The sequence below is a fragment of the Topomyia yanbarensis genome, chromosome 3 (assembly GCF_030247195.1).
Source record: "Topomyia yanbarensis strain Yona2022 chromosome 3, ASM3024719v1, whole genome shotgun sequence".
Taxonomy (NCBI): Eukaryota; Metazoa; Arthropoda; class Insecta; order Diptera; family Culicidae; genus Topomyia; species Topomyia yanbarensis.
In genome coordinates, this window is record NC_080672.1 from 302,037,911 (window position 1) to 302,054,028 (window position 16,118).

The 16,118-nt window shown below is 39.4% G+C and overlaps 1 protein-coding gene across 8 annotated transcripts in view; it reads right to left on the bottom strand.

Moving 5' to 3' along the window:
• LOC131692234 (la-related protein Larp4B) overlaps window positions 1–16,118 on the bottom strand; it is a 131,010-nt gene that overhangs the window by 84,760 nt on the left and 30,132 nt on the right. The window contains exons 1-2 of one of the 8 annotated variants that reach the window (XM_058979163.1): window positions 11,236–11,410; window positions 5,534–6,506 (exon numbers count right to left, since the gene is read on the bottom strand). The exons of 3 other annotated variants lie outside the window; for them this stretch is intronic. In XM_058979163.1, coding sequence (XP_058835146.1) covers window positions 5,534–5,543 — 10 coding nt within the window. In that variant the 5' untranslated portion in view covers window positions 5,544–6,506; window positions 11,236–11,410. 4 more of the 8 variants (XM_058979162.1, XM_058979165.1, XM_058979161.1 and 1 more) reach the window with 4 other exon arrangements.

A 16,118-nucleotide genomic window follows, 5' to 3' on the forward strand; every position in this document is an offset into this window, starting at 1 on the left:
CAATGTTTTGAGGATTATGTAATAAAAATTTGAAAATTTATGGGCTCCATTCTCACAGTCACTTAACCTAGTAACTTTAAGGAAATTTACGTGCAGCTACCTGGAGACGTGACTGTGAGAATAGGGCGCCCGTTTTAATTTAAATAGAAATTGCAAATTTGTGATTATCATCTCGCTTACCTGAAATAAAATGATAGTGAAATTAAGAATCAAAACAATTTTTTTAACCGTTTATATTTCGAAGTTATTGAGACTGACTGTAGTAGCTAATTATTTAGGTGAACTGGAACAGTTTAATATGGAATCTCTTGACTATGCCTCAACTACGCCAAGATGACATATCTTCAGGGAATTTAACAGACTGATAATTCTGGAGGAATGAAAAATCATCAGCATTTTCAAATCCTGTTGCCAGAATAAGCCCGATTAGTTCCCAGGAGTGTTGGCGCTTGCCACAGACAAGTGCAATGCATTTACGATTGATATCACGCACTCATCGATTGTCGCTTAATGCACACAATGTTAACATGAATTTATGTCTTAAGGAATACAGGCAGGAGCTATCTGCAACACAATGATGACATGCCTTCTTTACGCCGTGGCAAGCCCGCATCTTTCATGGTCAGTCTAAAACAAGCGCGTCAATCAAGGCTGCGGGTAGCCAGACGAACAGACCAATGGATCGGTTCGAATCGGAAATATTTGTACGCCAAGCGCCGCCGCAGCGACGACTCCGGCCGGACATAGGAGAAATTGTGCTTGAAAGGAAGGACAAGGAGCCAAACGAAGCCACCCATCTGAATGGCGATGAGTGAATTAGTGAGTTAGGTGATGTGCTGTACAAGGGGCAGTAGCGAGAAGGGACGCCTCCTGCAAAAGAGAATCGACTAAAATAAAAGCAATAAAATTTCACTCATTTCACTAATATTGTCGGACTGCCTGCCTGAATGCTTGATTGTTTGTCCGTCGTCCATCGTTTGGCTGTGTTGCTTTTTCTCGACCATCATCGTCGCCAAGTTGTACGGGATACAGCAGCAGCAAATGAATGAATTTATTATACATAGGGTGCATACATTCGGTAAAGGTTCTTTCTTTGTTGCTCATACACCAAGTAATTTTGAGCTGATGGCTCCAGTAGAATTGGACTGACTGGATACAATGTAGCTAGTGAACAAACGAGTAAAATATATGTATGGCAGTGCATTAGTGTCGCTGTGCAAATTTGGACATAAGTATTCACATATCACTTTCAAATTTGTAGAACGACACTACACAGCCTCTACCTACTATGCACGTTGATTAAGAAATTATCCTTGAATAGTTTAAAATCTAAAATCTTACACATCGTTATGTTATCCTCAGTTCTAGGGACCATTACGTGGGTTCTTAATAAGTAATGTTTTCATGTGAAACGTAACAAGTGTATGGACATGTATCATAGCGTATGAGTCATTGTGAATTTCGGATTATTTGCCATGAATTCTAAATAACCACCAATGATCTAGAATGGCACCTACTTGATTTTTTTGAAGCCGAATAATGGTGGTGCCTATATCGCCTATAATATCGCCTATTTTTATGAGTTGATTCATCAATTTGCAGACGAGACAGGCGAATGGCGCCCACTAAAACATCCACGCATTCTGAATGTGATATTCATTGTACGGTTGAGGTATGTGCGGGCGTAGGGACTCGCGATAGCGTGTATCATCGCGAATGGTTCGAGCATTTGTACGTTAACGTGTTCGATCGCGTGTGCGTTTGTATGTCGCGTGTACTAACGTGTATGTAACTTCGCGTGTATAAATTCTATTTTATAACCGTGTACCTTTCGCATATTCGCGTGTGTTCTAGAATGATCGCGCGCGAACCGTGAATCACGCTTATTTTTTCTTGTACGGTTCAGATTCCAGAAGAACGTGGGTTCTTCCTTATCACTGGAGTTTCCATTCATGTCGTCGTAGAACGTGTGGTCTAGTGGATATGAGCTTTATTTTTTTATTGTTCCAACTGAATGTATGCACCTAAATTGCTAGAATGAAGAGTAAAGATTTCCGGACGTGACCGATTCATGATCTCGCGCGTTTGCAGGTTCGCGTTTGAGATCGCGTTTGTAACTACGTCTGTACTAAAACGTTCACATAATTACCGGAGTGTTATCAAGTATGCGCGATCGCGGGCATAGGTGTGCGTGGATGATCGCGAAGGACTTAAGCGTTTGTATGTCGATGTGTTTGTCGCGTGTGCTCGCGTATATGTGACTTGGCTTGTATAAATTCGATTTTGAAACCCTGCGGCCACTCACATATTCGCGGACCATCATTCATTTAGTTTTCGGTGTACGGATCACATTCTGACAGTGAGTGAGTTACACCATATCACTAGCGTTCCCGGTCATGTCGCTGTGGAACGTTTTGTCTAGTGGATATCGTAGTTATTTTTTCTTAATTTTTCATTTTTTTTATTAATTAACCCTTAAATGCGCAATATTGTTTTAAAACAACATTGCGAAAACCATCTCAAAATTAACGTATTAAAACTGTGAGACAATTTTCAGAAAATTTGTAAAAAATTGCTTTGCGCCTTTAAGGGTTAATACGGACCTAGACTGTTAGTACCGAGGATAGAGACTTCCGGACGATCCCAACTCATGATGGCGGGAGTTTGTAGGTTGACGCTTGAGATCGCGTTGGTAAGTTTGAGTGCTGAGACGTTCACCTTATCACCGGGTTGTAATCCTGTTTGCGAGTTCGTGAGCGTAGGTTGCTTGGAAAATCTAACGTTTGTACGCTGACGTGATTTTGTTACATATTTGCGTGTGTTCCTGATTGGTCGCGCGAACCGTGATTTTGATATCAAATTTTCAATGTGCGGTTAAAACTCTGGCAGAGATATCGATAGGGTTCCCGGTCATGTCGCCATGAGACGTGTTGTCTAATAGGTATGAGTGTATTTTCTTAATTAGTCCAGCTGAAGGCATGGACGCATGCTTCTAGGATTAAGGACAGACTTCCGGACCTGACCGATTCGTAATCGCTTGAGACCGCGTTTGAGAATGGGTGAATGTTAAGACTTTCACTATCACCATCTTTGCTGACCCAGCTGAAGGCGGGTGTAGGATGGCAGTATAGGACTCGAAAAGAAGAAATAAAAGACAATATATGAGACGTAATATATTAGATAGGTACAAGATACAGCTGAAGTTATGATCATTACATGAAAGACATACATTAGTACTTCAAACACTACTAATACTTGGTTGTTGATTATGAGCGGGCAAATAGAGGAAAGGTATAGAACAGAAAAAAAGGCTCATATCAGCCCTCCCGGCATCCTCGATACACCACTATCGAGGTGTATTGTAATCAACATCTTGAAGCGGGTTACTTATATAAATCAAATCCTGAGTAGTCATAATGATTGGTGGATTATTAACATGAGAACTAATTAACCTCTAGTAGCAGAACTTGATAACTTTTTGAAGAATTTTGATAACTCCATTGAAACTATTGTGGCTTGATGATGTTTACAATACCGTCAATCCCATCAATCTGCGAAAGGGAAAAAGTCAAAACATGCATCTTTAAAATAAAAGGTTTCTAAATCCATTGAGTAGATATTCACAAAAAAGGCCTCGCATTTAGAACACCCCCTTAAATTTTCCTAAAGGGGGTCCAACAGTGCAAAATTCATAAAAAAAATTTAAAAAATTATTTTTGCATATTTTGGTTCTCTAAGATCAGAAAAATATGCTTAAGACAGGATTTACACGGATTCAAGTTGATTCGTCTGCTAGAGTCCACCAAACTATCAATTTTAATACGAAGCTAATAAAATCTGGTCAAAAAGCTGATAAAATCGGGGGCTAATAAAATCGCTGGCTGATAATATCGATGGCTGATAAAATCGGGTCTTCGCTGTATATAGTGTTACAACATATTTCCGTTTGAAGGAACGTCCACGTACGTTTCTTGATTATAAAAGAATGGTTTCTTGTATCTTTGTGTGCGAGTCGTTTACATGTTCGTGTGCACGGCCTTTGTATTATCGCGAAGGCTCTGAGCGGTTGTATGTTAATACATTAACCGCGCGGAGTTTGTTTTTTTTAGTGGACTAGCGTTAATGTAACTTTGCATGTATGAATTAATTTATATAGCAGTGCATATTCGCCTGGACATCGCAATGATTCTGATGTTTGGTTTTAAGGCTTACGGCTCAGATGCTAGAAGAGTGAGTTTCCGCATATCTCTAAAACATCCGACTATGGAGGCTTGATATGTGCTGTCTCGTGTATGAGTTTGTCGTTTTTTGTGATAATGGCTCCACTGAAAGCATAAACTAAGACACTAGGACCAAGAGAGGAGACTTCATGAACGCATGAGTTCACATTTGAGACCCTGTTTATAAATTTATAAGGGCTAAAGCGTTGACCTGACCGTTTTAATTTTTACCGGAATCTCGCCAATACGTATGCGTGGATGGTGTTCAGTATGACGCCAATAACAATGGAAAACCTACAAGCCAAATCGGACATGGTCAAGGGGTGCAGTGAAGCGATCAAAGCCCGAAAAATCTCACCGGCGAAAAATTACGAAAGGGGGATCCTCTGAAGAGAACTCGCGCCCAAGGTGCCAACTCCTCCAGAGTTGCATGAAATGCCGAGACCCTATGCTATCCTAAAATATAAGAAAAACATGTCATACTTGAAAGTCGCCCTCCCTGGACCCAGAAAAATTTACGAACCGGGACGAGACGGAAATGCATCCTCCCATAAATGTGGCACGGTTTGAAACGGTAGCAAATTTCTAGAGCGTTTTTTCATTACATCATATCTAACAGAAATGTCAAACGGAGAAAATCGCGTGCAAAAATTTCCTTGCAACTTTCATTTTTTTAACAAAGTTTGTAGATGGCACATTTTACTGTGACGTTTAGAGAGATGGGTTTGTAGTTGTGATATATTTCATGTGCTGTATTGTAGTGTGTAGATATGAGGTTTGGCTTGCAAAAACATACTAACTACAGTCGACTTGGAGAAACATCACAACGCAAAACATCACATCTACAAAATATTAGCAAAGCTTTGGTATACTATATGTGACATTTTGACTTAAGATTAAATAAACATATAAGTTATCATTTTTCTCTATTATTTGACGACGATAAAGAGTCAATGCTTAGCTTTTATTTGGCATAATAACTTCAGTTTGTTTACATTTATTAGATATTACGTTTTGAATAAACGGTCGTCTCCAGATTCTGAACATAATTTAACTATTTTTGTCGCGAAAACAAAAATCAAACATCAAATAAGACATAAACTTCCCAGTTTAAAATTCCCGGTAAGCCTTTCGCATGCGACGAATGTATGCCGATTATGTCAGAATGAGTTTCAAAACTTAAGACAGCTTATTTTCGTCCTTCGTACGCTCTCCGGCATGTCGTGAGTGTTATTCAACGATTCGGCTCTAGCGCTCTTCATGAGCGAAATGCTCCGTTCAATTGATTCTAGATAAAATTAAATTTTTCTTACCGGTATCCATTACTCGACCGCCGCCGTTAAGCTTCGATCCCGATCCTGAAATAGCGTTTCTCGTGCCCGAGAAACAAGAACTTCGTACCAAGCCGTGTTTGCTCCCCGGGTCAGGAGGAGGGAACACAACGAAGGAGACGAGCGCTTTCTGGGCTGGGTCCAGTAGCCAGACGTGTCTCGCTCCGCAGGGGTTTTTACATGTGTGTGGTGTAGTGAATGACTTGCTGGTTCCGTTCAACTACTACCCTGGTCGACATTCGTCTAAAAGAAAAATTTCCGCTCGTGCGACGACAGTACTTTTCGTTTGCTCTTTTCTTCAACTTACACTAGCGAAACGGTTGGTGATATCACTTGGTATACTTTTCCACGATTAGAGTAGGTACTCGGGGTCCGAGGAACAAGTAGAAAAATCAAATAACCGAATAACAAAAACGATGTATTGAACGAAACAGAAAAATGAACTTACTGATTACTCTATTATCACTTGATTTTTCTTTGCTTCTTGTTTCGCACTTATTATTATTGAAAATGCCGTTTATTCAACAGAAAAAGAAAACACTAATTCGAAACAACACTGACACTTGCGATGTTCAACTTCGCCGTGTGTGCGTATATATTATTAACAATATTTTTTTTCTTGATGCACTGTATTTGTGGTACACTCCTGGTTTGACGTTTACCCACGAATGTATTGATGCAGCAGTTTTGCTTAATTCGAATATCAGTTAAACTCTTCTTGCTGTGTTTGTTGTTATTATTGGTATGTTCTCCTTCACTCCTATTAGCCGCACTATATCCTTCTCTTTCCCGCTCGCACTGACAGTCAATGCGCTGTCACTTTTGACTTTTTCCAATCTACTGCTCGGCCTCTCTTTTTCTAACATTCACTTTTATATTTCAATTTTTTTTCACTGCTGTATTGCTCAATCACAATTTATTTTCAATCGACAAGTCTGAATTTTTCTAACTTATTCTGGAAACACAAATATTAATTTGAAATATGCTGACGGTTGTAAATTACGCTCAGAAAAAAATCTACGCAACGTTCGCGATCCAATATGTCTTCCAATTTTTGCTCAAAATAAAAAATCACACTTCACACGACCAACACTTCGCCGAGTGGCACTTGGTTGAGGCAGCTAATATTGACCAGAAAATAATGTTCTTTTAGCATCTGTCAACTGCTATTATCCACAAAAATCAGGATAAATCAACTTTTTCGATTCCGGAAACCATGTGTCTTATCTTCCGACACTAACTTTTCGGTGCTAGTAGCTGCTGTACAACTGGCAGAACCGACTCTTCTCTTGCACACCAGCCAGAGCTGCCAAAAGCTGCAAGAGTACAAGTCCTTCTCGTTCATCGTTCCATATTCAATCACACAACACATTCAATACAACCACTACCCGTGAATGAATTGTGGTACTTATGAAAGCCACAGTGCAAGATTTGAACGCAGTGCTGCCAATTAACATCGATTTTATTTATTGACTACCGGTTAACTTCATAAACCTAAAATCGCTCGCTCAACACATTTTCAATTTGAATTGAGATGAATCCTTCAAAAATACGTATATGCTGGATCAATTTAGAGAAAATAACTTCGATTTTGTCAGTTGGCACTGAATCATCGCGTCTTCAACGATAGATATGGTGTTGATCATACCTTGGCCATGTTCTCATTATCTTTTTTTTTTTTCCGAAAGTTGTCCTACTGGAGCTGTAGAGCTAGGTTCTCGGAAGGGCTCCCCGTCAGAATCACATACTACAATTTGCAGACGAGACAGGCAATGTCGCCCAATAAAACACTGCAATAGGCCAATTGTAGCGGGCCGTGATTCTGAATGTGATATTCATTGTACGGTTCAGGCATGTGCGGGCGTAGGGAATCGCGTGTATCATCGCGAAGGGCTCGAACATTTGTACGTTAATGTGCTCGATCGCGTGTGCGTTTGTATGTCGCGTGTGCTAACGTGTAACTTCGCGTGCATAAATTCTATTTCATAACCGTGTGCCTTTCGCATATTCGCGTGTGTTCTAGAATAATCGCGCGCGGACCGTGAATCTGATACTTAATTTTTTGTGTACGGTTCAGATTCCAGAAGGAAGTGGGTTCTTCCATATCATTAGAGTTCCCAATCATGTCGTCGTAGAACGCGTGGTCTAGTGGATATGAGCTTTATTTTTTTTTTAATTGGTCCAACTGAATGTATAGACCTAAATTGCTAGAATGAAGGTTAAAGATTTCCGGACGTGACCGATTCATGATCGCGCATTTGCGGGTTGGCGTTTGAGATCGCGTTTGTAACTTCGTAAGTACTAAAACGTTCACACAATTGCCGCAGTGTTATCAAGTTTACGCGATCGCGGGCATAGATGTGCGTAGATGATCGCGAAGGGCTTAAGCGTTCGTATGTTGACGTGTTTGTCGCGTGTATGTGACTTCGCATGTATAAATTCGATTTTGAAACCCTGCGGCGATTCATATATTCGCGGACCGTCATTCTGATCTTTAGTTTTCGGTGTACGGATCACATTCTGACAGGGAGAGAGTTACCCCATATCACTAGAGTTTCCGGTCATGTCGCCATGGAACGTTTTGTCTAGTGGATATGGTAGTTATTTTTCAATTTTATTATTTTTTTAATAATTAACAAGGACCTAGATTGTTTGTACCGAGGATAGATACTTCCGGACGATCCCGATTCATGATGGCGCGAGCGCGGGAGTTTGTAGGTTGACACTTGAGATCGTGTTGGTAAGTTTATGAGTGCTGAGATTTTCACCTTATCACCGGGGTGTAATCATGTTTGCGAGTTCGTATGTTGCTTGGAAAATCGCGAGGGGCTCTAACGTTTGTGCGCTAACGTGATTTTGTAACGTGTGTTCTTGAATGGTAGCGCGAACCGTGAGTCTGATATTAAATTTTCAGTGCGCGGTTTGAATTCTGGCAGAGAGCGGGATCGTTTATATCGATAGGGTTCCCGGTCATGTCACCATGAGACGTGTTGTCTAATAGGTATGGGCGTATTTTCTTAAATGGTCCAGCTGAAGGCATGGACCTAGGCTTCTAGGATCAAGGATAGACTTTCGGACATGACCGATTCGTAATCGCGTGCACGATGGCATTTTTGTAGGTTCCCGCTGAGACCGCGTTTGAGAATGTGTGAGTGTTAAGACGTTCACTATCACCATCTTTGTTGACCCAGCTGAAGGCGGGTGTAGAATGGCAGTATAGGACTCGAAAAGAAGAAATAAAAGACAATATATGAGAGACGTAATAGATTAGATAGGTACAAGATACAGCTGAAGTTATGATCATCACATGAGACATACATTAGTACTTCAAACACTACTAATACTTGAATAGCCAATCACCACACATAGCACATCCTTTCTCAATTATCTATTTGTTACTGGTTGATTGTTGGTTATGAGCTGGTGAATAGAGGAAAGGTATAGAACAGACAAAAGGCTCATATCAGCCCTCCCGGCCTCCCCGACACACCACTATCGAGGCGTATTGTAATCAACATCTTGAAGCGGGCTTCTTATATAAATCAAATCCTCAGTAGTCATAATGTTTGGTGGAATATTAACATGAGAACTAATTAACCTCTAGTAGTAGAACTTGGTGCAAATAAAAACTAAAAAGAGCGAAGGTCCTTATATTTAGATAACTCTATTGAATATATTGTGGCTTGATGATGTTTACAATACCGTCAATCCCATCAACCTGCGAGAGGGACCTTGGCCATGTTCTCATTATCATTACAAAAATTTGTTGAAAATGAAATCTAAAAAAACTGAAATTTGCGCGACAGGTCCCGCACGAGGAAAGTGTCCCGAATTTTTCAATATGTTTATTTTTATTCCAAAATATTTCAGGAACATTCAAATCGTTCAAATTTTCAGTAGTAATCTTAGAATAATGTGGAAGACGTGTAAATTTACTATGATTACAATGGTATCTGTGTTGCCTACAAGTATGAAACGTTGCAAAAATTTTCACTGTTGTAAAAATTGTGCACATATTATTGGGATAACAAACATTTTTAATGGGTTTCTCAAACACGTCCCGCATTAATTCTTCTGTACAATTTTTCATAGAAAAATTAAAAAAGTGGATATATACCAAATTCAAACATCTCCAATTTCAATAAAATTTTGCATATGTATTTGAAAGAAGATCCCCCATCAGTTCCACTGATAAACGTTGAGTAGAAATCAACAATATATCGACATCAACGTTTCATATGGCACTAAATACAATAAGTTGATGTTGAGAAAATGATATTGGAAAATGCTCGTATTTTATATTCCCATTTACTAATAGAAGGTTGATATAAAGATCAAATAACTTAATGTGTTAAATGAATTATGGTTTGTGAATTTTTTTTTGAAAAAAAGAATGCATTTTTGAACAATATCTGCAGGTTAATGTTTTGGTCCGTTTTGAAACATCACACTAGGTTTTGTGACCTCTCCCATAAACCCTTTTTGACGAGACGTTAATGTTCGGACAAAACACGCTACACTTTCAAAACTGTTGGTTTTAATCTTTTCAAGATAGAGCATTTTCGACTATTTACGCTTTCGTTTACAATTCGCCACCCTTTACGTTTGCCCCATATCTCGTTGCACATGGAATGTCATCTGTACGAGAAAGTTGACGTTCAATAATTGTTCCGTAATAATCGAAAAACGAAATTATTTCGGTGTCACTTGCGTCTTAAAACTAATTTTTTGAAATTTCATTGCTGTTCGTCAAAAGATCTTTGTTAATAACAGTAGGCTGTTGAGTCATGGTAAATTCCAAAAACTTCCATTGTTGCATCACATCGGTAACAGCAGAAACCTGTGCATAGCACAGCAAAACGTAGAACTGTCACGCACGGCGCATATACACAGATCAATATTAGAAAGTTTTACATTGTCCGAGCCAGTACCCACAAATATGGGTGTATTCCGGAAAGGGTAAATATCGTTCCGCTATTCACAGTTCCCTTTTTGTTACAGCCTACCGGAGTAAATTTTTTGTTTCTTTTAGACGGCTTCAGCCATCAGTTTTTTTGATAAGGCAATCAGCGTGAAAAAAAACCATTCCGCTCGCCAAATAATTGCGTTTTCCGAACGTAAAAACCATACACTTGGCAGCACTGCACTCACTCATCAATCGACCTTTAGCTTATAGCCGTGTTAGTGACCGCGGCACTTTCCATTGCCTCAAACACAAATAACACACGAAACTGTCAAACTTCTATGCACTCTATCTCGTGATCGTTACTATACCGTCTCTCTTTCACTCAAGTTGTACGGGATTTCGATTCCCGGACACCACTTTCCAAAACTGCGGGGAGGCACGTTTTCAGTCAACTTTTTTGCCAACCCCACCAATAAATTTTTGCACATCCGGGACGGATATTCTCGATTGCATTAATTTTACACTACATCAGAAGAAATGTACCATTTAACCATGATTTACTGCACCGTCAGCACTGTTCAATAGCAACAAAATCACTTGCCTTCATGCGAAAGAAAAAAAATGTCCTCTTCCGAAGTCCAAAGAGGAGTTGCACTTCGGTTAAATTAAATCGAGAAAAAATACACAATCACTTAACGACACGACCCGAAAATGTTCGCAATAGGTTTGCCGTCGTCACCGTAAGTTACCGGAGTTCTTTTCAGAACATTTACCGTACTAGTACGAGGAAAAATTTCGGTTTTAGCTGCTGCGTGCTGCTATTCGGCTGACTGCCACTTCGAAATCACCACACGAGACGAATATCACCAAAATGGCCGCGCACAGAGTACTTCGCTGCACAAGAGAAGATCACCATCGTGTTCGTCGTCGACGACGTCCGTCAGCAATATGCATGTGTTGTTTTGTGGTTGCTGCTGCGAGTGCGATAGCGAACGATAGCTATAACAGACAGAGCACGCCTGTTTCCTCACTCACTCACTCACTCAGTGGTCCCGTTCTTCTGCATGTAAACGGAATCATCGAGATTTCGACTGTGGAGTAGGCAGTAGGTTTGTTCCAGTACACGGAAGTCACTCCGGAGTAAACAGGAGCAAAAAATCTTTGCTCCTTTTTACTCCGGTTTGCTACCAGAAGAAGAAAAAAGAGAAGAAGAGAGTACAGGAACGATTTTCTCCGGAGTACTTCCAGTTTCTTCTGGTACTGGAACAGACCTAGTGCTGCTAGGAAAGTGTTCATTGATGGGCGAAATTGAAAATTATAACGATATCAACAGTGCAGCTGCGATAATCCGTCGGTAATTCAAAATATTTTTAACGTATCTTATAAAATTCGCCCAAACGATGTTTTACGGGGCCTTTTATACCAATTGACTTAGCTCGATAATTTAGAACAATGTATGTGTGTGTTTGTAAGTGTGTATGTATGAGACAAACTCTCATTCGGGTTTTTCTCTGCAATGGCTGAGCCGATCCAAACCAATTCTAAACAAAGGTCTATATAACACTTAGACATTAATAATATCTATATGCATATTTTTAAAACATTTAAATGAGGCGTGCGCCGGTTGATTAGCAGCATTGACATAAAAGAGCGAGAATTTCTCGACAAACATATGATTACAGCTTAAAAGCCAACTGTCAAAATTCTCTTTGAGAGGAAGTTCCGGATAAATCGTTACTGGTGAACACAAAGAGAATGTTGAAAGTTGGCTTTTAAGCCGTAATCATATGTTTGTCGAGAATTTCATCAAAATAACGATTGATGATTTGTTTAAGTTGTTTTCATAAAATGAAATGTTATTAGGTATAACGCTGTTCTCAGATTTTCTCCTTCCCCTACGAGTGAGATAAAATGTTTCCTACTAATCCAGCTTGAGACCTAGGGGCAGATCACTCTAAGAATGTATAACAAATTTGCATCAAATTAGAAAAAGTGCATTTAATTTCCATTTTTGCATCAGCTTTACACTCCCTCGCAAAAAAGTTTGTTTAACAAACGTCCTACGCTGATCCACTTTGTTCGACGTTTTGTTAAATGTAGGGCTAGTTTTTCTGTAGGGTTTTGACGTCTTACACGCAACGCAAACAACATTGCACGCAACGCAAAAACATTGCACGCAACGCAAAATACATTATGAATTTCTATTTTGATGGGAATAAATGCATTTAATTTCGCTGATTTTTAAAAATGCATCACAAGTGATCTGCCACTAGATTGAGACCCACTTTCTATAGTAAAGTTAAAGACAATACTATTACGAAGAACTTTGTGAACGATACTAACGATACTGCTAGTTTTGCGAAAAGTTGCGAGAAGCAGAAAAAATTACAAAATACAATGAAAACGCATGGTTATTAGTGGTATTAATTTTGAATAATCACTTTATTGCTAGAATAATAACAAGAATACATGCACAACTTCCAAATAACATTTAGAGGATGATTTATAAGATTTTAACTAGTTAACAAAAGACAGATGCCGCGTGAAAAGAGTATTTTCTTCGATGGTAAAAGTATTCAAATTATAGCGAACAAAGGCACTATACCCAAGGATCATCAACCAGGATAGATCTAAATAACGCTGTCCCATCCCTGGAACCAAGGGAGCGACATTAACCTTCTTAGCCAAGTCACTCCCAACGATTTATCAAACCCCCTATCAACTGAAACGGTCGGTACGGTTATCCACACACAGAAAAAAAAATGTTGGTAAAAATAAGAGTTTTTCACTCTTAGCAAAAATCAACCAACGCATCCTCTTAGTTTAAAAATAAAACTTTGGTTTTTAGTACTATTCTTCATATGCTTAAAAAGAAAACTTTTACTTTGATTATTACTCTTGATTAATTTAAAAGTTTTACTTTCAACCTAATAGTTGGCGTTGGTTGTTTTTTGCTAAGAGCGGAACACTCTTACTTTTACCAATATTTTTTTTTCTGTGAGCACTCTTCTTGATTCAAGGTTCAAAATATTCGTTGATTAAATTCTTCATTAATTGAATAATTTGATTGCCGTATAATTTTGAATCATCTTCTACGTTATACGCTGCACAGTTGTCCTGGACGCTTTAATGGTTGTGTCACATACCATATGTATTACAAACATTAATATTGACAAGAAAAAATACAGGCGAACGTCTGCAATTTTCCAGGATGCCTACATGTTTTGGCTGTGTATGTCTAGACTAGACTAGACTAGATGGTAAAAGTATTCAGATTGTTGAAAATTCAGTAAATATTTCAACCTATATAAATACGTAATTAAATATTTCTGGAATTATTTTATGATAGCTTGCGCAGCAGCTGTCAAATTTAGTAAACACAGCTGAGTTGGCGCTTACTTCATTCTAGTCATTTGGTAACACTGTTTTGATCAGAATTCGTATTGTACTCATTCACCTCAAGGGTAAGTGATATAACCCAAACAACATAAAATCTTGTTCAAATGAATCAAATGGGATAAAATGTATTAGTATCGTGTAAAATATGAAAGTAAGCCAGAAATTAATTCAATGTTCCCAAATTATTCAAACACATCTTATTTCACCCTGTAAGTAGTGGTTTGCCCACTACTCGGGTTCTTATTTGCCCGGCGTACCCTTCGTTTCAGGGCGGCCTAGGTGCTTCTACAGAATTTCGGATTTTCGTCACAACAAAAAAAAGGTAAACTAAACAAATAAATTAACAAATTTACCGACTTTTATTTCCTCCTAATACTCTCCACTGCTGCTGTTGCCGTTGAGCTGCTACTGCTGGGCGGAAAGGTGGGCGGTCTCGTCCGACCGGCCGGGACAGCAACGGCCGAGTTCTCCTTGATTACGTTGGCTGCTCCGGCAGCGGTCCTTGTCTTTTAGCTAGGGAGGTGAGCTTGGCTCCTTTGTTGGAACCTCCCTAGCGACGGTGGTGATGAATCACCGGATTCTTTGCTCGCCGCAAAGAATCCCGGAAGACACCGCAGTGTTCTTCCCAGGGGGAGCCTTTGTCCACCCTGCTTCACCCTCCTTGGCTATTAGCTGGGAAGGAGAGCAAAGCTCGTTCGGCTTATCCTTCCCAGCGAGGGCGGATTGGTGCGTCTGGATCCTTTGCGGTTAGCCGGGGAAGCGAAAATTCCTTGATGATTAGCTTCCCCCGACGGCGATCCAGCACCACAAAATAAACAAGCGCACAAACCACGGGCCGGCACTTTACGACGGATAACTTTCCGTCACACACGCGCACTTCGCACTACGGCTATTGTGGCTGGAAACTGTCCCGAACTGGTGTAACGGGGACGTCTGAATTTCACCGTGGTCTGTCACTTTCTGGTTTTTTCACGATGGCCGCCTTTTCCACTCCACCAAAACAAACACCATCACCACAAAACCGCACCGCCGCATAACTGTCATCTCCTTTGCAGCATAAACAGCAACCAATATAACAGCAAGAGGAGCGCGGTAACCTACCTAAGCCCTATGTTAGTTATTGACAAATGTTTAACAAAATTTTCTACACCTATCTGTACGCACAAAGCCGTTCACAAACGCGAAACTATACAAAAATTTACAAAAAAAAGTGAACGGTATCGAAACAGCGGTGAGCATAAATTTTCGTAAACAATACACTCTACGGAGAGAGTACGCACGAAAGGGTATATTTCCACCCAGTGCTAAATTGTTACCCTGACGGGTTACAACCCGTTAAAACTTAATACTGGAAAACTAAGTTATGCGTTTCAAGATTTAAAATAAATTCAGCGTACCATAATTACACAGAGAAAAGACATCCATGATCAAACAAAAATATTTAAAAAAAAGTGTGTAAACATTTGAATTAATATACGATAAACACTAGCTCCACCACATCAACTTATCCCAACTATCCGTCAAATCCATTCCGGAATCAGTTCGAAATTCTGAAACGATTCAGTATGGAATCTTGCTCAAAGAAAACAACCGATTCCGACTCTATCGGTTGATGCATTTGAGCTGGAATTCATATTGGAAGTCCGAACCGATTCCGGACTAGTTTGACTGGGTAAAGGAATAACCGCTGTCAATTCAGTCGAACTCAGCCACAAAAAAAACATGATGACAGTAGCGCTCCTGGTTTAGATATCCAACTACCTTCGAAACCGTTAGGGATTTTTACACAAGTTGAATGCTGGAGATGGACGTCTGTTCTCTGTGATAATTATTCCTTACAAAATACTTATTTTGATTCACCCTAACAACTAGAAAAGTTGATTTCAAATATATTTGAATATTCAAACAGGAATACAGAGCACAGACATTTCTTTAAAAATAAATTATGAACCTTCCCGACAAAATAATTCTTGATGAGCCACCCTAATGCGGTTTTCCCAAAAAGTTTTAATATCAAAAACAATTCAGAGCAAGAAAATAACTAAACAAAAATTTCGACAAAATAAAGATTTTTGAGCCACCCTAATGAATAGTAAATGTGTATTTTCAATGTGTTTTAATATCAAAAATTATTCAGCGTGCCAAAATTACATAAAAACATCTTATTTAAACCGAAACGACAAAGACTTTGGGAACCTTAGCAACAACCAGCTCCACAAACGATAAAACAGGAAACTGAAAAAAAGAATCTGTGACCATAGT